Source organism: Selaginella moellendorffii, unplaced genomic scaffold, assembly GCF_000143415.4.
Source record: "Selaginella moellendorffii unplaced genomic scaffold, v1.0 SELMOscaffold_4, whole genome shotgun sequence".
NCBI classification, from domain to species: Eukaryota; Viridiplantae; Streptophyta; class Lycopodiopsida; order Selaginellales; family Selaginellaceae; genus Selaginella; species Selaginella moellendorffii.
This window is the reverse complement of record NW_003314265.1, coordinates 3,170,921-3,190,679: the sequence shown is the minus strand read 5'-3', so window position 1 is coordinate 3,190,679 and position 19,759 is coordinate 3,170,921. Positions and strand designations below refer to the sequence as shown.

General features: G+C 41.1%; 5 protein-coding genes across 5 annotated transcripts; 1 reads left to right on the top strand and 4 right to left on the bottom strand.

Annotated features, from left to right (window-relative positions):
- Positions 1 to 13,129: 13,129 nt before the first annotated feature.
- LOC9654076 (pentatricopeptide repeat-containing protein At2g13600) lies at positions 13,130 to 15,258 on the bottom strand. Its single transcript, XM_002964172.2, has 2 exons — positions 15,231 to 15,258; positions 13,130 to 15,169 (listed from the first exon to the last, which is right to left on the bottom strand). The coding sequence occupies exon 2, from the start codon at positions 14,866 to 14,868 to the stop codon at positions 13,498 to 13,500; it is 1,371 nt and encodes a 456-aa protein (XP_002964218.2). The 5' UTR covers positions 14,869 to 15,169; positions 15,231 to 15,258; the 3' UTR covers positions 13,130 to 13,497.
- Positions 15,239 to 16,771, bottom strand: LOC9654075 (peroxisome biogenesis protein 22). Its single transcript, XM_002964171.2, has 9 exons — positions 16,644 to 16,771; positions 16,473 to 16,593; positions 16,189 to 16,416; positions 16,073 to 16,120; positions 15,962 to 16,018; positions 15,761 to 15,862; positions 15,648 to 15,713; positions 15,488 to 15,589; positions 15,239 to 15,439 (listed from the first exon to the last, which is right to left on the bottom strand). Exons 2-9 carry the CDS (start codon positions 16,563 to 16,565, stop codon positions 15,335 to 15,337), a joined length of 801 nt encoding a protein of 266 aa, XP_002964217.1. The 5' UTR covers positions 16,566 to 16,593; positions 16,644 to 16,771; the 3' UTR covers positions 15,239 to 15,334.
- A 6-nt stretch (positions 16,772 to 16,777) lies between these two features.
- On the top strand, positions 16,778 to 17,496 carry LOC112344368 (peptide methionine sulfoxide reductase MsrB-like). The gene is made up of 2 exons (XM_024668988.1): positions 16,778 to 16,872; positions 16,937 to 17,496. Exons 1-2 carry the CDS (start codon positions 16,853 to 16,855, stop codon positions 17,322 to 17,324), a joined length of 408 nt encoding a protein of 135 aa, XP_024524756.1. The 5' UTR covers positions 16,778 to 16,852; the 3' UTR covers positions 17,325 to 17,496.
- On the bottom strand, positions 17,129 to 18,180 carry LOC112344367 (uncharacterized protein At4g08330, chloroplastic-like). Its single transcript, XM_024668987.1, has 3 exons — positions 17,969 to 18,180; positions 17,579 to 17,914; positions 17,129 to 17,526 (listed from the first exon to the last, which is right to left on the bottom strand). Exons 1-3 carry the CDS (start codon positions 18,025 to 18,027, stop codon positions 17,457 to 17,459), a joined length of 465 nt encoding a protein of 154 aa, XP_024524755.1. The 5' UTR covers positions 18,028 to 18,180; the 3' UTR covers positions 17,129 to 17,456.
- Positions 18,145 to 19,572, bottom strand: LOC9654853 (syntaxin-22). The gene is made up of 7 exons (XM_024668986.1): positions 19,240 to 19,572; positions 19,085 to 19,178; positions 18,889 to 19,028; positions 18,757 to 18,831; positions 18,544 to 18,701; positions 18,381 to 18,481; positions 18,145 to 18,323 (listed from the first exon to the last, which is right to left on the bottom strand). The coding sequence occupies exons 1-7, from the start codon at positions 19,410 to 19,412 to the stop codon at positions 18,258 to 18,260; spliced, it is 807 nt and encodes a 268-aa protein (XP_024524754.1). The 5' UTR covers positions 19,413 to 19,572; the 3' UTR covers positions 18,145 to 18,257.
- Positions 19,573 to 19,759: the final 187 nt, after the last annotated feature.

Sequence of the window (19,759 nt, the reverse complement as noted above, 5' to 3'; positions counted from 1 at the left end):
ATTTGCTAGCATTCAAATGACTTGTAAAATCTCAAGATTCCATTTGCTATCATTGTCTAATTCCATGTTAAATAGAAACCATCAACTTTGATAAACTTTAATTTAAAATTATTAAGAATTTCAATACATCAATATGACTGTATAAAACACAAGAGAGGCTTGAATTTAGATTAAGATAATGTTAATAAATTATGACCTAAATGTTCTCTTAGCAAAAGAGTAATGGTTATAACTACTTTCCATTGGAAGTAACCTAGTAATAGTTTTTTTTTCTCACAATGGAAAAAGTTTAAGACAAAAGGCCACACATTAATTCTGCCTTTATCTCCACCTAGAGCACTTCATTGTGCCTGCACTTAATGTTTCTAAGCATTATGTAGAAGGGTAGAAGTAGACAAATCATTGCTAACTTCAGTATTCTACAGTGGTAATAATATCTTTTAACAACATTCAAAGTTGAAGCCTGAGAAAGTAAAGGAGGATTGTTTCTCTATTCATCTAAAGGTACATGTGCAACTTAGTTGGATATTTCAAAATTTTCCACAGCTATATCTCAATCTAGCATTAGTCGACATGAAGAATGAAATGTTGGAGATGCTACCTCTCAAAAGAAGTGGTGCAACCTTTGCTTTTACATGCATAGGCTTGATGTTTTCCACGAGCTTTTTCACTAAAGACTGATTGATGGACAAGGCTTTAAAATGTGAAAGAAGTTAGTTGGTTCTCTAAGGCTTTAGTTGCCTGATATATTATTCTACTTAGACAAGAGTTTTTGAGAAGGTTATGAAGTGATTTAGTTTGGGATAATAATTTTGGCTCCTATACTTATGAAGGCTAGTGCAACTAGATGAGAATGTTTACTTATTACTCTTTTGTAAGTCTTGAATTTTGACTCACTCACTTGACATCCTACCCTTCAGATGTAGCCAACTAAACTAAATTAAACTATTAGATATTAATCTTAACATGTGGTATAGTCCCCTAAAGATGTTTAATCCCAAATATCCTAAGACCCTTAACTAATTGGAATAAAATGCATTTTGTTCATGAGCCTTTTCCCTTTATATTTGAACTTTTATGGATTGTCTCTACTTGTTCTTTTTAGTTGCTTACACCTTTTTAGTACATAAAAAATATCTTCAATAGCTATTTAAGAACTCTAGTTAATTTATTTAGCAACAAAAAAATAGCAAAACAACCTTTTTATTGCATTATTTCCAGTGCCTCATATGCCTCCTCAAGTATGCATGCTCATTAAATATTGTAAAATAAGAATGTATAAGATGTCTATAAAAGCTAAGGGATCCTTCTATTATCTAATGCAATAGATGAGATAAATGCCATAAAATTTGGAGAGGCAAGCTATGAGGGATAGATGGGATGCTTCAAAGGAAATAAGATCCATAATTTCTATCATAAGCTCTACTTTAAGGAGATTGCATATAAATCACAGAAAGTAAGAAATTAGTATAATTCCCTTTCTTTTTCTAGAGAAGAAAAAGTTTTTATTACACAAACATTAGAGCTATGGCTAAATGTGCAAAAAAAGTGACTTTTTATGTTGCTCTATTCCTCAAGCCATTTAGTACATATAATTTTAGATTCTAAGAAGTTCTAACACTTTTTATATAATAATGATATTAATGAGCAATAGAGGTTCCCATTAGCTACTGTTGTCACTATAAAAGATAATGAGAAAGGAAATATGCTATTGGATTTAAACTAGTCTGTTGGCAAACTATAATGTTTTATGAGGTCAATTTCTTCATAGTCAATTTCCTTACTTTCTGTAGTTTTAGTTGTGTCCTTGTGTATTTTAAACTCATGCAACTATTATACATGTTTAAATGAATGCCATGTCTTCATATAGTTGCAGAACTCTTTAAAATGGTTAAAAGTTTTGACATTTCTGCCAAAAGAGGTATTGTGCTGTACAACATATTTTAACAGCTTTTTGGGTTCTATAAATGTTTTTTAAAATTTATTTTATTCCTCATAAATTTATTCTTCTAGAATTTGAATATTGTAAAGGAGTGATTATGGAGGGGGTAATTGTTTTGTTATATTTTGTTTCATAATACATATTATCATATTTTAACCCTCAAATGTGCTTTGAATAACTTGTTTATAAAGTCTCCTCTCTTGAAACAAAAATAAGCTGCTGCTAGAGTTAATATAGGAATCCTACATTAATAAAGCACTACCTTATTCAACTTTATTCTATTGAATTTATAAAACATTTTAAAACTTGAATTTATTTTTTGATCTATAAGCTTTATAAATTATTGCTCCACATTTCTACCATAAGCTTAGCTTTACATATGATCTCCACCATAATGGTTGTATAAGTTTAATCCTATAATCAGTCATAACTGTTTCACCCAATTCATGAAAATTGATCAGGAAGAAGATTAAAAAGAATGGATGATCTTTATGTTATAGTACTATAATGAGCATATTACCTAAGCAGGGTAACACATATATACATGAGAAAATAAACAGCAAAAAGCAAAAATTGACAATTGATAACACATCAAAGTAATATATATTAGAATCCAACAAAAAAATTGGATTAAGAAGAATTGAGCATAGAGGAAAAAATAAATCTTTATGTGGCTAATGAAAAAATATTTAAAGCTAATATAACCATTTTTTCCACATATTGTAATCCTAATAATTATTTTATAGATTCAAATCTAGATTGAAATATAAAAACCTTGCTCTTTTAAATATATAAGGATAATTCAAATTAAAAAATCAATAAGTGGAAATATAGATACAAATTATTATTATTAAAAATATTAATAATTAAAATATATGAGATCCAATAGCTACAATGCCGTATACTTATATTAGCATAGTGGGATTTTTATAGCCATCAAATTAGTTTCAATTGAAACCACTCGCTTCTATATATAAGGTATGGTTTTTGGGTTAATTAATATGCACATTTTTGTATTCCATTTCCATATTCAATGCACTTATATTAGTGGAGATGAGAGGTAGCTTTGATTGTCCCTAAGGAGTGTTTGGATTTGGGATTTTAGTTTAGATTTAGCTTTTACATTGTCTAAATCCTCCTTTTCTTATAACTTTTTTCAATTTCTTTTCTTTTCCTATTTCTTTTTCATTCATCTTAATGATGGAGCAATAGCCTTCTCCTCCTTTAATTTTGGAGCAGCAGTTGGTGCAGTTGCTTGATGCTATGCAATTATAATTGAACAATCAAACTCAGTTAATGGCAACATTCATAACATATGGTATAGCTCATCCTACTCTTGCTGCTAATCCTTGCATTTGCTTGGAGTTTTTCTATAGGAGTCCTAGAGATAATGTATATCATTGGTTTGATCATTTTACGATGATTGTCACACACCATTTTTGGGATGATGTTTGGCGTTTGCGTGAGTTTCCCACATATCTCCAAGGGACAGCACTACAATAGTAGAATGGTTTGAGTGCAACTACTCATGAGGATTGGAGCATTCTCCAGTGGATTTGTAGGTGGTGTTAATTGTTTTTAATCCCTTTATACAAAATATTTTAGCTGTTACACATGCATAATTTTTGGAGGATTGGCATATTGGTCGTCATGCTAAACCTCATAAACTTGTGGTCCAACTTACCACAACACCCAATACCATCCCTTCTACTAAGCAAGGAGCCTTTTAGATAAATCATGTACTATAAAATTGGGGAAAGAAACTAATATCAAATCATCCATTTTGTACTCTATAGGTGGACAACAATGGGAGTTATAATACCATTGTTGTCCCACTTGTATATAGCCCAAGTGACAGACTCTACTTGGATTAGTGGAAGAATGCTTATTAAATATTAAACACAAAACCTAGCATCGGTAGTTTGTGGCAATCACAAATGTAAACGTAATTTTGTTGGTAATATTAAATCACGACAATATAGGAGTTTATATGGTGAAGCACCAATAGAACTCTACACCTGTCGCGAATGTGACTTTGGGTATCGAAAGTTACTTGTCGGTTAGTCCTTTCAGATAGTTTTTCCTTACTGCCACGATGGTAGGAGGTTGATATTGTTGGACCCATTATTAGTCTCTGCTTAAGCTAGTTGAGAAACTGGTCTTCGCGTGTGCACTTAACTAGATGAGCATAAGGACGGAATTCCTAAGTGCTATTAGTCAAACATACTTGATCTGGTTAGAGAAACTCATTCATTGACTTGCACTTATTAGTGTTGGGAACCCCTGCGATATTGAGCTTGGTCCCTCAATATTTGCAAGATGATAGCTTACCGTGTCTGCCAAACACCCTTGCCATCATGCCCTTTGTGTTAGTTTCATTCCGGTCGGAAAGTGTCTAGATTCGCTCATTTAGCATATTTACGGAATGTAAAGATTGTTTTGAACACAATGGTGTTTGTTCCATGTCTAAATTCGCAATCTAGAAACATTCCATATTTAGTAAGTTTCGAGCTTGTCCCAGAGACTAACTCCTGATACTAAGGGAGGCTTGGGGTGAAAGCCCAGAGCGTGTGTTCCTCAAGAGGGGTGGGCTATGGGGGGTTCCAAATGTATAGTAGGGATAGTGGGTAGGTCAAGCATAGCCGATCAACCTGAGGCATAGTCTAGCTTCTACTTGCGTGCCTGTCCTTGTTTTGTGTCCGGCTTAAGTCTAAGCCCAAGTTCCACACCATGCTAGCTGGTGGAGTACCCATGTCCTCAATTATACCACCGGTATGCTGAAATAATGCCAGAATCCTTTTGGCTCCGTTTTGCATGTTGGTCTTGGCATTAGGATGCTGGATATTTTAGGACTATTCCAAGTTGCTCCGTGCTTTTGTCCCTTCGCTCTTTGGGCTAAATGCTCGGGAGTCGTTCCATGCTCTAGTGCCATCGCTCCTTAGCTCCATGCTTTCGAGTTTGGCACTATTCCTTCATTTAGTGGCCCAAGGCCCTGAAACTTGGGTTCCACACCATTGTCCTTTAGACACGTGACATGTGACATATGGCATATGACATGTGGCACATGAAGGGTTTAGGTTCCGCTTTGTGGTTATCCTATGGTAAATCACCATAGGATAAAGGGTAAAAACCACGTGTGCTACATTTGGTATTAGAGGATATATCTCAGCAAGTACTATCCAATGAGATTAGGCAACTAATCTCATTGCATACGCAAAAATGAAAACGATGATCCGAGTGGGTATATGTTTGGGTGTAAAGGATTCACATTTGTTCCTTGGGTATGGTTATCTTTTTGTACCGTAATTATGTGAGCTTGCTCTTGGGCTCATAAGATGGAATAAGCTATTCCATTTGCACAAGTTTACACTTGGGCTCGTGAATGAGGCATATTAGCAACTCGAGGCTACACTTTGAGTTGGCAGGATTAATGTTAGTCTATTAGTGGTTTTATGAGTTGTTCCATGTACAGTGAGTGAAAGTAAACCTCCTTTGGGTTTGCTATAAATGGCAAATAGGTTAGTCTGTAGCTGTTTAGCACAGCATTAGTGGATCCTTTCTAGGCATGATTACAAGTGGATCAATCAAAACTATAGAGATGAGTCTATTGATTCAAATAATCATTGCCGTGCTCTCTCATAAACTTTTCTTGGATTGGATTGAAGGCAGTGCAAACGCAAGCTTGAGGTTTGGTCAAAGATGAGACCGAAAAAAGAGTCATTACGGACAAAGGATCAAACATGTAAATCATTTTCTTTTCTTGGAGATATGATTTGCAACGAGGTGTGACTCATTGTTTGTGTTCACATTATGCAATCAAGAGTCCCTACCTTGATGCATGTTGAAAATGATAGTCTTACAAGTGGTGAGTCATGGGATAGATAGTGGTGAAGTGCTAAACCATTTTGTCTAGGCTTGCTATTGGAAGAATTGGTTTACAATGCTCAATTCTTTTTCAAAAAACTTTGCTATTACTCCTTGAGTAGTTTGGTGTTGGATTAGTTTTGAGTTTAGGTCGGATAGAGAGTGGCATGAGCTTGTCCGTATTGTAAACAAAAGTTGGTGGTATTGGGTGTTGTAAGTCTCTATCGGTGGAGTGTGGTATTTATATTGCATTTTATCGAATCGAGTTGGCACTTGATATTCACATAAACCTTTGAAGTAATGACATTGGCATTGATTGTGGTGTTGCTTGATTAATAATCAAGACATTGTGATTTTTATATCACATCCATGTGATAATGAGCAATATGTTTACGAACTTGCTTGGTTAAACGATGATCAACCCCAAAGTGGTTGATAGTGAAGCTAATCTACTTACACATAGTAGCATTGTAGTAGCTTTGACTAAATTCTCGATGGTGGTCCATTATGCTAAGCTTAAGTTGGTTCCTTAGTTCCTTGAGTTTGCCCATTGAGGTGTTGGAAAGGGTTATAGCATTCATTTGCTATAACTTGTCAGTTGATCTATTAACACTTAGAGTAAATTATTGGATAGAGAAAGTGTGTAGTTGAGGCATTGGCATTACTAGCACTTGTGTTAGTGGAAGTGGCATTGTTATTTCGAGTGATGAAGAATTTTCCTTAAATCTTGATTTTTCTATGTCATTTTTTTTATTAGTATTTTGGCTTCATATTGGATCTTGAAGGTGGTTGAAGAAGAGTGTTAGTGCAATATGGATATCCAAAGATATGGATGTCGGTGTTAGATATCATAAATATGGGCAAGATGTTTGATGCTTAAACATATTGTGGGTCATGAGAATTTGTGTTGAGGTGAACCTATGTGAAATTGTAGGTAGGAGGAAGTTAGTGGAGTCTTGAAAGTTTGCATTCCTGAACTAAGAGTCATTCTTTCTCTAGGATGGAAAATTTTCCACAAATTTTCTTAGGCTTTTCCAATGGCTGATTTATTGATCACTTTGCTCGAAAATCATTCCATTTTTGCAAGTCAATACAAACTAGTGAAAGGGTTAGAGTTGACTTTGGTTAACTTAGATCTTGGTAGGTAATTTGTATGATGCAGCCTAAAAGGGATGTTAACTTTTGGGGCTAAAACAATTGAGTTGGATAGAGTTTGGAGTTGGTGTAAAAAAGTAACTGTTACACTTTTCTAAGAAAGGTGACCTTTGTGCCTTTCTTCTATAGTGCAAGATTAGTGAGAGTTCATTACTCTCATAGAGTTTAACGAAATGCAAGGTGGAATCTGCCACCAAACATAAATTTAGTCTTGGTAGTTTTGCGCCTTGGCTGAGGATAGTGATGTCCAACTTAGTTTTTTGTGGTTGAGGTGTTGGTACTTATATTATAGCCTTGTTTATAAAGAAGTTGTGTACCGATATGAGTCCATCTCATGGTCATTACTTTAGTTTCAACTGAGTGTTGATCATGCATAATTAGCCTCTTCAAGGCTTGCTCAGAGCTATTGGCTAAATATGTTTGTGAGTTTATTGCAATTGAGTTGGATTCGAGTTGTCATTTAGTTTATGCTTGTTCATGGACACTTTATCTCATACCTGGGGTATTACATTCATGTTGGACAAGTATATGACTTGATGACATGAGTTTAGTGTTTGGGTCTTGTGAAGACAAGTTGAAAGAGTGATTGTTAGTTGCTTGACAACTAATGATTGCTTATAAACTTCGTCAATGACTGTTTGACATTTACTTCATTCGATGATGATTTAGCAGTGATGGGTTTGTTTTACCGAATGGTGTTGTGGAGGATCGTGTCATTAGACTTACATGAGTTTTCCATGTTGGCATTTCGATTTTACCTTTGTTGATATCATTTGGTTGTATTTAGTTCATAGTGTTAGATTTCATTAAGTTTTGGATGTGGTGAATCACTCCTTAATGAAGTATTATCTGTAACTGAGTTTTGCTGAAGGATTGGTCTCAGATACTAAGTATAGTATCTTCGACTTTGGTTAGCTTGGTTGCAAGAGAGTTTTGAGTGGTGATTCACTCTAGCTTTCTTCTAGTTTTGTTTTGGTGTTGATGGCATTGAAGTAATGCCTTGTCATTGATAATATTGATGATGAGATTCAAGTGAAATGAGATGTCTCTCCTTAGGATTGATATTGAGTTTCATTAGTCTTGATGAAGATAGTATTGATGATTTGGTTGTAACTTTATGTTATTAGCATTTGTACAATTGCTAGTTAGTAAGGGTTGAGCTTTGAGCTTTTCCTTGAAAAGTAATTTAATTGTGGATGACACTAACTCTACGAGAGGAAGAGTTAGTGATTGATATTGGAATGTTTGAATCCTTATTGGATTTGAGTTGGAATATATCAATCATTGATGATTCTTCTTATGTTTGTTATGAAGTGACTTACATCTTGCTATAAATGGATTCATGGAGGATTGTTTAGTGATCACTTGTTGAGCATAGCTCCATTGTGTTTGGCTTTTGGATTGATGTAAATATGTTTTTCATTAGCTTTGCATTATGAAGTTTAGCTTATGGATGTGTTGAGGAGAATGTTGTGGGTTATACCATGATTTCTTTTTTAACATTGAAGTTGGTTCATGCAAAACTCGTGATCATTATTAAGCAAAACTTGGTTATAAGTTTCTTTGAGCTTTTGGTTCCTTGAGTTTTTATGCTCATTGTTCCATTTGTTAAAAGTTGTTGGGGAAGGCATTTTGACTCATTAGTTTCGATGTTGAAGTAGCTTTTGCATCTATCAATCATTAGTGATGATTGACTATCATCTAGGATAGTTGATTATCCTTGTCAAAAGATTTTGCTTGATTATTGTTGTTACAGAATGATTCGCTGTTCTTCAGGATGGTGGATTTCTTCTTTGACGATGATTCTATATATCTCTTTTGATGGGATGATTGATAATCTTTCATGATGGTTAGTTATTCTCTTTGATAGTTTATGGTTTTTTGCAATACCATATATTCTTTATGGTTTGCTCTGGATTAGTCTCTATTGGGTTTGAGACATCAAATAAGATGTTGCTGGCATTTGATTAGACAACTCTGGTTCCTTCGTATTGTTGACTGGGATCTATTCAGATTGACTAATATGGTGGTTGGCATGACTAAGTGTTTGTTGGTCTTACCACATTCATTCTGCTCTATTGATTGTTGCTCAAGTTAGTTTTGATAGATTAGGATATTATTTCTTTCGGGTGATATATTCGCGAGTATTGTGTTTGACAGTTAATGATACTTTGTGTTCTTTGAGTTATCTTTGGTAAGTTGTTTGGCATACTGTCTACAATTTTCGATAGTTAAGTTTTCTCATTGAGTTTTTTTGATGATACACTTGCTATTGAATTTTGTTGGATGGTGAATTCTATGTTTTCCAATGATAGTGATCTTGGTGGTTTCTATGCTCTATTACTAGTTTATCGGATGATAACATACTTGGAATACTTTTGTGTTCTAATCTAAGATTTATTCACTAATAATTCCGACTCTAAGATATTATTGTCTAATGACTTTGATATTGTCCATCTATTGATCTTTGAGTTTGGGCTAGTATATGCAAATTGGCTTCGGCACTTCATATGCATGGTGAAATCTCTAATCATAGGGTAGCTACTGTCAACTGGTCACATCACCCGCCTCTCTCCTTATTTCGTTAAAAAAGTGTGACTATATAAACAACTCTAACTACCTGTTTACAGTAATCTATCTAAACTTTACTGACGGGTTTGGTTTCTTTGCTCAAGAGGGCTAGGGCCTCTAGCTTCTCTCTCTATGTCCTTCCGAATAAGGTGTATCACACTTTTGTAAGCTGGGTGACACCCAGAGTAGCAAGGGTGGCTAACTTTGTTGGTCATTTCCTTGTCGGCGACAGCTGGAAAGTATCTGAGTTGGTAGTGCATCCGTGTTAGACAAAGAGGTTATCTTAACTCATTTAAGTTGGTGCATTTCTCACATAGTGTGATCACCATAAACTTTTTCTAGAGTTGTTTCCTTGCCAGTGGTCTAGACTCAAGTATACATCGACGAAGACATCGATCTTCCCTAAGGGGGGGGAGAGTGTCGTGAATGTGACTTTGGGTATCGAAAGTTATTTATCGGCTAATCCTTTCGGATATTCTTTCTTTACTGCCACGATGGCATGAGGTTGGTATTGCTGGACCCGTTATTAATCTCCACCTAAGCTAGTTGAGAAACTGGTCTTCGCGTGTGTACTTAACCGATGAGCATAAGAACGGAATTCCTAAGTGCTATTAGTCAAGCATACTTGACCTGGTTAGAGAAACTCATTCGTTGACTTGCACTTACTAGTGTTGGGAACCCCTGCGATATTGAGCTTAGTCCCTCAATATTTGCAAGATGATAGCTTACCGTGTCTACCAAACACCCTCGCTATCATGCCTTTTGTGTTAGTCTCATTCTGGTCCCAAATGCTATTTATGAAAAGTGTCTAGATTCACTGATTTAGCATATTTATGGAATGTAGAGATTATCTTGAACACAATGGTGTTCGTTCCGTGTCCAAATTCGCAATCTAAGAACATTCCATATTTAGTAAGTTTCAAGCTTATCCCCCAGAGACTAACTCCTGTGGGGTGAAAGTCCAAAGCATGTGTTCCTCAAGGGGTGGGGTTCTAAATGTATAATAGGGATAGTGGGTAGATCAGCATGGCCAATCAACCTGAGGTATAGCCTAGCTCTCGTTTGCGTTCCTATCTTTGTTCTGCGTCTGGCTTGGGTCTAAGCCCAAGTTCCACACTATGCTAGCTGGTGAAGTACCTATATCCTCGATTAGGCCACCGGTATGTTGAAATAGTGCCAAACTCCTTTTGTCTTTATTTTATGTGTTAGTTCTGGCATTGGGATGTTGGATACTCTAGGACTATTCCAAGTTGTTTCATGCTCTTGCCCCTTTGCTCCTTAGGCTAAATGCTCGGGAGTCGTTCTGTACTCCAGTGCCATTGCTCCTTGGCTCCATGCTTTCGAGTTTGGCATCGTTCCTTCATTCAGTGGCCCAAGGCTTTGAAACTCAGGTTCCACACCACTGTCTTTTGGACACGTGGCATGTGACACATGGCATATAACATGTAGCACATGGAGGGTTTAGGTTCCACTTTGTGGTTATCCTATGGTAAATCACCATAGGATAAAGGGTAAAAACCACATGCACTACAACACCCTTGTGATATACATATACTAAAGAGATGGCAAATAATTATCTCAATCCGAATGCTGAAAGTTCAAATACTTTGCGATCATCCCTTTGAAGGTCTAAATAAAACCATCTGACTGTGGATGATGAGCATTTGTGAAAGTGTGGCATATCCCCAATCGATATGTTAAAATGTGAAAATACCTCAACCATAAATGTAAGACTATTATTCAAAAGAATTCACTTTGGATAGGAATGTTAGAGCACCACTCGATTGAAGGGGAAGTATCTAACAGTAGTTGCAAATACACTAATAAGAACTCTAATTTCCACCTAATGAGTTAAGTAATTAGAAACAATAATGATATACTCATTGCCAACAGTTGACTGTGGAAAAGGCCCCATCATATAAAATGCCACCAACTCAAATAAATAGAAAATTGTAATTAACTTCAACCTTCCTTTTGTAACACAAGTGAGAGTATTACGAGTTTGGCACTAAATACAGTTATATAAAGACTGAATAACATCATGTTGCATCTTCAATCAATAGAAAGACTTATGTAACTCCTTAGTCATATAATGATGTCCCATATGCCTACATAGAATAAAAAAATCATAATAAGTGTGGAAAAAATATGAAATAAAGACTGAAAGCACCACCAGCCATAATAATTATCAGAATCCATCCTTATAAAATAAAGAAGGTCATCTTCAAGACACCAAAACTCTTAGATAATTTAAACCAACTTTAGAATGTGCACCATGTTAATATCATTAAATAATTTGCTGCACATGCATGCAGCAATGCTCATAGCAAAGAATACTGTACACATTTGTCCACCACATCGCTGGCTCTAATAAAGAAACACTGGAATAAAAAAAGCAGAGTCAAACATCTGGAACATCTCTAGTAAGTTTGATATCTTTTAGAGCAGGAGGGCTTTGATACCACAACAAATCCTCACATATCAGGTTACCTTGCCCTCGCACCAAAACAGCAAGGTTAAAGAAAATCTTATGCACTTCTCCTATTTGATTTTGGATCTCTCTCTCTCGTTCCTCGATGATGGCTTCATTGAATATGAGGTCGTTCTCCAGACGCAAAACATCTTGCCTGGATCAATCAGCCAGTTCAGAGATGAAGGAAGAATGGACGGAGGGTGGATACGCTTCTTCCCATTCGGCACCTTTCTTCTGGACTGCTTGAAGCAGAACTGTCTGGAAATCTCTTGCAAGCTTTGCATCCGGCCTGTATCATCGATCAATGAATAAACAACCAGCATAAAAGAAGAGAAGATTATGTTACACTCATCTTAAGTCAAGGATTTTGATTCGTTTTGTCTCTCGTCCAGTCACAAATTGCGGCAACAAATTGGGAACATGACCTCGAATGCGTTGAAGGAAGCAAGCAAAGTCGACCAGTGTTCCAGGACTTGCGGACACTCATGTTGATTTGGAAAACGAGCAGTGCCTCAAGACCTGGATGAGTCTGAAGACGAACAAGCGATGGTGGAGATATATGATGTTAGACCCGATGGTTTCCTTCCCCTAGGTACGTACAGTACATCAACTATAGCTAACTGTTTTCAGCCAACGGGAACCCTCAAGTACCCGAACCCTTTACCTCTTGCAAGCCTATGGTGATGGACCTTTGTTTTCTTTTTCCGAGTTTGTGGTTTGAGATAAGAACCTCAAACTTGTTTGTAAAGTCGGCTCTTACAAGTTTGTGATAAAAAACGGGGACATAAAAGAATGGTTTGTAAACGGAAAGAATGACGCTATTGTAGTTCCTGTTGGAGGTCAGATACAAAAAGCAGAGGGGTGTTTGGCATTTGACACGAGCTTTTCTCTTTTCAGAAATATGTTATGCTGCTACTGGTTCCTTTACTGGCTTGGATATCATGTAACTTATTTCGTTTTTTACCTTTGAACTGCCAGGACAAGTTAGTGTGACCACAATCTAAACTTCTTTCTGAAGTACAAGGAAGGACAGCTAAATTTCCTTATTCTCTTTGGAGTACCTGAGATAAAAGAAGAGCAAACTGCACCAGCTATACCAGGAAAAACACAAACAAGAAACCAAATACTACGAAGAGGAAATGCTAGAGTGAAAATTCAGAAGAAAAGCTTGGTTGTGTGATTCTATGCAGCGAACGTGGAATTATATACACAAATGGCTGGCGGCTAGCCTTGCAGGATGAATCAATGCGAGAGCACCGAGGTGGTCTCTCGGTCAACCCCGAAGAATACCTGGTCCGAGTGGACGAGAGTGCTCCAAACTGCTGCTGTGCTGATTGGAAGGAGCAAGTCTTGTACTGGGTGAGTCTAATAACGTTTACATACTCCTTTTCTATCGACACAAGATCTGATCAAACCCTGTGATGGTCTCGTCAAAGGCTCGGATTGATGTCTTTTTTTCAAGTCGTCATTTTCTTTCATGTTGAAATGTCCACTAAGTAAAGTTAAGAAGCGTGGCCGACCTGGATCCCCTCTCACCGTCCTCCTGGATGATACAAGCACTCAGCAAGCTCAGCCTCGACATGAGATCATCGCAGCCTGCAAACTTGATCTCGATCAGTTCCTCCGCCTCAGCAAGCCACCCCGACCTCGCGAACAGGTCCACCAGGCACCGGTAGTGATCCAGCTTCACCTCCATCCCCCTATCATCTCTCATGGACCGAAAGTTGGCGAGGCCCTCGCCAAGCAACCCCGCATGGCTGCAAGAGAAGAGCACGCTGAGCAAAGTCACCGAGTCTGGAGCCAGTCCCACCTGGTCCATAGCCCACAAAACTTCGAGCGCCTGCCTCGCGAGGCCCAGCTCCGCGTAAGCTCCGATCATGGAATTGAAGCTCACCGCGTTCCTCTCCTCCATCCCGTCAAACACTGCCCGGGCTTGCTCCACAGCGCCGCACCTCCCATACATGGTCACCAGCGCCGAGCCGACCATCAAGTCCGAGTAGAACCCCATGGCTAGAACTCGAGAGTGGAGCTGGCGTCCCGCTCGCAAGCTCGCCGTCGTAGAGAATCCCCCAAGCAAGCTCACGAACGTCAGCTCGGTGGACCTCACCCCGTCCTGGTCCATCTGCCGGAGGATCGCCACGCAAGTCACGCTGTCACGCTGCTGGGCGAAAGCTGCGATGAGCGCGTTCCAAGTCGAGCTCTCCCTCCACACCATGGAGTCGAACACCTGCTTTGATTCCGCTGGGCTCCCACACTTGCCGTAAGCGTCCACCAGTGCCGACTTTAGGCAGTCGTTCTCCAGTCCGTCCTCGACAATCCTGGCATGAACTCTCCGGCTGTGTTCCAGGTCCCCCAGACCCGCAAAGGCGTCGACCACGCTCACGAAAGTCACCTCGTTGGCTCTCACGGGCATTCTCTCGTAGAGCTCGACGCACTCCCGGTACAGTCCCTGCTGAGCGTAAGCTGCTATCAACGCGTTCCAGGAGACCACATCGTTCTTCGAGGAGATCTTCTCGAACACCATCCTAGCAGCGCCAAAGTCAGCACACTTCCCATACATAGTGACCAAAGCCGTCGCCACCACCAAGTCTCCATCAAAGCCTTCTTCGACCACACGGCTGTGGACTCGCGTGCATTCTCTCGGGTCCAGCAGCCCAGAGCACGCACTAATCACGTTCACGTAAGTCACAAAGTTGGCCTTCACACCGTCCAAGTCCATCTTCCGGAAGAGAGCAAGTGCCCCGCTGTAGTCCCCGTTGACGGCATATGCAGCGATCGCAATCGTCCAGGAGTAGACATTGCACGTCTTGATGGAGCTAAACACCAGCCATGCCTTGTCCAAGCTTCCACACTTGCCATACATCTCCACCAAGCAGTTCAGGAGCAATCTTTCGGGACGCTGCCTCCATCTCTCGTAGATAGTTGCATGAAGACGTTCCCCCTCAGCCAAAAGCTTGTAGTCTCCACACTTAAGTAGCAAATGCGCGTAAGTCTGAGCGCCTTCGTCTACCCCTGCCTGGACCAGTCTGTCTACTTGATCCCTGACCTTCCCCTTCTCAGCCTCTATTCTTCCCTGCTCGCTTAAAAACTTGTAGTCCCTTCTGGAAACCAAGACCAGCTCCCAGATTTTGGAGCACGTAAGCTTCACTGGATTACTTCGTCGCCTGTTTAGAATTGCCAACATCAAGAAGATCAGTCACAAAAGAATCGTGGGATACATCTCACCGGTAAGCTGCAAAGGAAAAACCCTGCTTCTGCTCTTATTAGAAGTCTCAAAATACAACGCTCTATACCTCAAAGAACTGTTTATTTACTAGGATATACCAGAATCAGCGACAGTCGAAGTAGCTCTCCAGGGTGTTCGTTTCAAGGACGTTGGACGGCATGGATCCCAAGGGTGCTGGAGATATGAGGAGCTCGTGGTGTATGTACCGCTGCAAACTAACCGCGTCAAGTGGGAGAACAGATGAGAATGAACTTACAGCCAGCTGATTAACAATGTCTACCGACGTATCGATGTGCCAGTCAGGCTCGAGTTGCCTCACGAAGGAGCACCTCCCAGCCTCGGAACTGCAAAAGAGTACCTGAATTCAAAGCACCAACTCAGTGAAAAACCTTTTGCCAAAAGTACTTCGGCTTCACCTTGTTACGGTTGAAGTTTGCTTTGCTGAACAGGCCGATCTGATCCAACGCGGCGAGTATTGCTTCCTGCACAGATATCTGTGAGCAGCGAAGATACACATCCATACACACACCTCGCTTGCATCATCGTTAACTCTGGACATCAGGTAGAGATCGCAGCACTGGGCCAGTTCTAGGAGAACGTCAGCTGCCGCTGGTCGCACCACAGCATGATTCTGTTAGCGAGAACTTGACGATTGTCAAACACGCCTAAACTTTCATCGTGAAAAAAGCTAAACTCGGAGTAGAATGCAAACTCACAAGGAGGAAGCTACCTCGAGATCAGCAGTCGAATTTTCCTGAAGCACCACTCCAAGTAGTTGGCAAGTCACCTGGTCACGAATTTCACCATGTCAACACAGAAGAAAAGATATAAACTTCGCTACCTTTCGTCCACCTTTGAGCTGGCGCTTCACCGACTGAGCCAAAGTGAGCTAAAAGGAAGAAGAGAGCGCATTGTCACTACACAAAGAAGAAGGAAACAATTTTTTTTCTAGCTTACCTTTGATAAAGGAGCCTCCTGGATGGCCACTCCACGCTGCCTGGCTTGTGATCCACGGGACTCAATCGCAGTGGAGCTGCCAGAGGTGGAGTCCGAAGAGGATGAGGAGGGAGCCTCCACTTTGACGGTGGGCTTGGGACGACGAACTGGATTGGAGCTTCTCATGTACCTCCAGGTACACACCAGAGCTATGGCAAACCCTGCGATTGCCCCGATGGAGCTAGCATCCTACAATTTCCCCGAGCTAAGAATCGGTGTTCTTGAGAGCAAAGCGCTGCTCTTACCTTGTGATGCATGAGAAAGGAGACTAGAGCTGACATCTTCTTGCTGGCAGCTCGGAATATCTGCGCGAGCTCCTCCAGCACCTCATTCGCCATTCCGATGAGCTCCCAGATCGATCGCGCCCTGCGTTCTTCGCTTGCATCGAAAACCTAGACTCTCGATCCAGATCTTACCTCGCGATTTCGGAAACTCTCGCGTCGACCGGCTCAGCGCCTCGAATTCCTGGCACCACGCGCCTTGCCGCAATCGCGCCCTTCGATCACGCCATAGCCCACTGGAAGGAACAAATATTCCTCCGCGACTCGGTTAGAATGACTGAGATGGTATATTCTAGAGACCTCGACGGAATGTACGTTGGAAGAAATTAGGGTTCTTGGGCACGATGGACGACGTCGTCTTCAGGTATTCGCTTCCTTCTTTTGATTCGATCGATCCCATTGAATCCATCCATCGAAATCTCTCGCAGCTGTGTGTGCTGTGGCGCGCTTCTCAATCTCGATCCTTCCAACGTCTACCCTGCCGATACGTATTTCGAGGCCGGGAACAAGGGGACGATCTCCTTCACCGCCATCGACGACACGAAATTCAGGCAAGAGCGCGACAAGAGGATTTTCCCCTTCTTCGAGACGATCGATCACTGGGGGATCCAGCGCGACCGGATCAAGCTGCTGTGCATTTCTTGCGGGAAGCTCGTTGGCTACATTTACAAAGATGGGCCGGCCATCACCGACAATCCAACAGGGCAGTATGGATTTGGGCCGAGCCAAGTAGTTCCTCGACTTCCAAGGTATCGACTCAAGATCAAAGCTTTGCATCAATCCAGGGCCGGAGCAGCAGCACAGCAAGGAAAGTAGCTCTAGAGAAATCGTTATAGCTCTTCGAAACTTCCAAGGAGAACTTCGGTGATCTTCACTTTGTGGTGCTGGTGATGATCAAGGCTATTTGGAAACTTACTTTGGCTTGAAGAGAGATCTTTGGCCGACGCATTAGAAACTTCCTGTAGAAGTCCAGGAAGAGCTTTGGTGATCTTCAGTCCAAGAGAAGTCTCCTCTAAAGCTGGAGAAAGAAGAGATCAGTTCTATGCCCGTCCTGAACGAGAATCTCAAACCTGGTGGTGATAGGGGCGATATCTTGCTCCGGAAGAACTTTGGTGATCTTCACGCAGTACCTCCTGTGGGGCTCTACATGCGATTCTCGGATACAGCCGATATGTGCTCCACACTTCTTACACCGCAGCTTGGATGTTTCTCTCCGGCGATTTTTGACAATGCTCCAGCTCCAGCTCCAGCAGTACGTGGTAGCCTCTTCCAACTGGAACCGGCTGTCATCGATGTCCACGAACACCAGAACTTTCTTTCGGCTGAAGCTTTCGTATTTGCTCCCCCTCTCCTGCACCAAGCGATCCGACGAGCTTAGCTTCAAAGCAAATCCGCAAGCTCCACAGCTGAAACGAGAAGGATCAAAATGCCGTCCTCCAGAAAAAAAATTCTTCACGAACCTGTAGCTGACATCTCGTTGGGACTTGGACAGAGAAGGCTGCCACACTCGATCCTCCATGCTGCTGAGCCGCCTAGGCTCGTCTCCTTCCTCTGTGCTAGAGCTGACCTTCCAAATAGAAACTTCCGCGTAAGTCTAGTTCATGTAAGGCTTATCTCGAGTTTTGGGACGACTAAGTCTCGGTGGATCGCTCGCGCTGATTATTCACAGCAAAGAATACTGTACACATTTGTCCACCACATCGCTGGCTCTGATAGAGAAACGCTGGAAAACAAACCAGAGAACACCCTTTAAGCTACAAACACTATGAGGATCACCAAGAGTAAGACGCCAAAGAGGAAGACCAACAAACAAGTCTGCGGAAAAACAAAGGTAAAGTTGCCAATCAGAGGTAAAAAAGAGATCAAACTTACCAGAGATGTTCCGGACTTTTGACTCTCCTCGGCTCTTGACAAGTGCCGCCTCGCATCGCGAGTTAGAGCTTCGGAGCTATCCACATTTGTCTCGACCTCACCTATACAGCAATAAAACAACAAAGGTTTTGATACCACAACAAGTCTTGCAACAAATCCTCACCTATAATGTTGCCTTGCTCTCGCACCAAAACAGCCAGGTCGGAAAAAATCTCATGCACTTCTCCTATTTGATTTTGGATCTCTCTTATGCTTTCTTCTCGCTCCTCGATGATGGTTTCATTGAACATGACTTCGTTCTCCAGACGCAAGACATCTTGCCTGCATCAATCAGCCAGTTCAGAGATGAGAGAAAGAGAACAGACAAGTAGAGTACCGTCTTTGCTCGACTAGCATAGCTCGATCCTCTCGACTCTCCTGTGAAGTAAGGTTTAGCTCACCGGCTGTGTAACTATATGGAATAAGAAGCTGGAAATCAGAAACTTGGTTGACGTGATGAAGCAAGTACCTCGAAGGAAGAACGGCTTCAGGGACGAACGGTGTATACGCTGCTTCCCATTCGGCAGCTTTCTTCTGGACTGCTTGAAAGTCCTGCAGAACCGCCTGGAAATCTCTTGCAAGCTTTGCATCTTCGTATTTCTTGCTGGCCTGTATGATCCATCAACGAGTAAAGAAAAAACCACAAAGGAGAGAAAAGATCCTACACTTCCTGGAACACTGTGGTCGATTTTGCTTGCTTCCTTCAACGCGTCCGAGGTGTCCTTCACCATGTTCCCAATCTGTTGCCGCAATTTGTGACTAGACAAGAATGAAAATAAAATCACAGCATGAACGGAAGAACAAAGTTCTTTTGACTTACAGCTGCTTGCGTCCTTCAACCGTGTCTTTGGGAGTTCCCAAATTATTGACGAGCTTCTTGAAGGCGGACACTCTTGTGTTGATTTGGAAAACGCCGCTCGACAGCAGCGACGTAGCCCGCTGTTGCTTGCTCGGCGAAGGCCCTTCATTGGATTCTATGTCCTGATAGCTCATGATCCCCGAAAACCCCTAGCGCCCAAAAATCCTCTCCTTACTCCCCAGCCGCGGCCGGGCCGCTACAATCTTAAGATCTAGGCTATCTAGCACTTACGATCCACCAGCGCGCGATCGCGTGCTTGAACAACAATGGCGTGCCCGACAATGACGTGACGCCCTAAAAATAAGCCTCTAATATTCTGCCACGTGGCAATAAAGAACAAAAAAAAGATCACTCTCGGTGGGACTCGAACCCACAATCCCCGGTTGTTGGTCTCGCAGCTTCGAGCGGGATTTCTCGCCTTAGGTCGGGCCATGCAAGGTGGCGACTGAGGTACGGAGAGCGTGAAGCTGCATGTGTCGGA

What these genes read in the sequence shown, in the direction of transcription:
- LOC9654076 (XM_002964172.2), bottom strand. Translation starts at nt 14,868, where the DNA reads ATGTATGGCAAGTGTGGAAGCTTGGACAAGGCATGGCTGGTGTTTAGC.
- LOC9654075 (XM_002964171.2), bottom strand. Translation starts at nt 16,565, where the DNA reads ATGGCGAATGAGGTGCTGGAGGAGCTCGCGCAGATATTCCGAGCTGCC. An exon ending in AGCTCAAAGGTGGACGAAAG is followed by an intron (nt 16,019 to 16,072) that starts GTAGCGAAGTTT and finishes ATTCGTGACCAG; the next exon opens with GTGACTTGCCAACTACTTGG. An exon ending in CAAACTTCAACCGTAACAAG is followed by an intron (nt 15,590 to 15,647) that starts GTGAAGCCGAAG and finishes CTTTGAATTCAG; the next exon opens with GTACTCTTTTGCAGTTCCGA.
- LOC112344368 (XM_024668988.1), top strand. Translation starts at nt 16,853, where the DNA reads ATGGACGACGTCGTCTTCAG. An exon ending in ATGGACGACGTCGTCTTCAG is followed by an intron (nt 16,873 to 16,936) that starts GTATTCGCTTCC and finishes AATCTCTCGCAG; the next exon opens with CTGTGTGTGCTGTGGCGCGC.
- LOC112344367 (XM_024668987.1), bottom strand. Translation starts at nt 18,027, where the DNA reads ATGGAGGATCGAGTGTGGCAGCCTTCTCTGTCCAAGTCCCAACGAGAT. An exon ending in CAACGAGATGTCAGCTACAG is followed by an intron (nt 17,915 to 17,968) that starts GTTCGTGAAGAA and finishes TTCTCGTTTCAG; the next exon opens with CTGTGGAGCTTGCGGATTTG. An exon ending in ATCGCCCCTATCACCACCAG is followed by an intron (nt 17,527 to 17,578) that starts GTTTGAGATTCT and finishes TTCTTTCTCCAG; the next exon opens with CTTTAGAGGAGACTTCTCTT.
- LOC9654853 (XM_024668986.1), bottom strand. Translation starts at nt 19,412, where the DNA reads ATGAGCTATCAGGACATAGAATCCAATGAAGGGCCTTCGCCGAGCAAG. An exon ending in GTTGAAGGACGCAAGCAGCT is followed by an intron (nt 19,179 to 19,239) that starts GTAAGTCAAAAG and finishes ATTCTTGTCTAG; the next exon opens with TCACAAATTGCGGCAACAGA. An exon ending in AAAAGTCCGGAACATCTCTG is followed by an intron (nt 18,324 to 18,380) that starts GTAAGTTTGATC and finishes GTTTTTCCGCAG; the next exon opens with ACTTGTTTGTTGGTCTTCCT.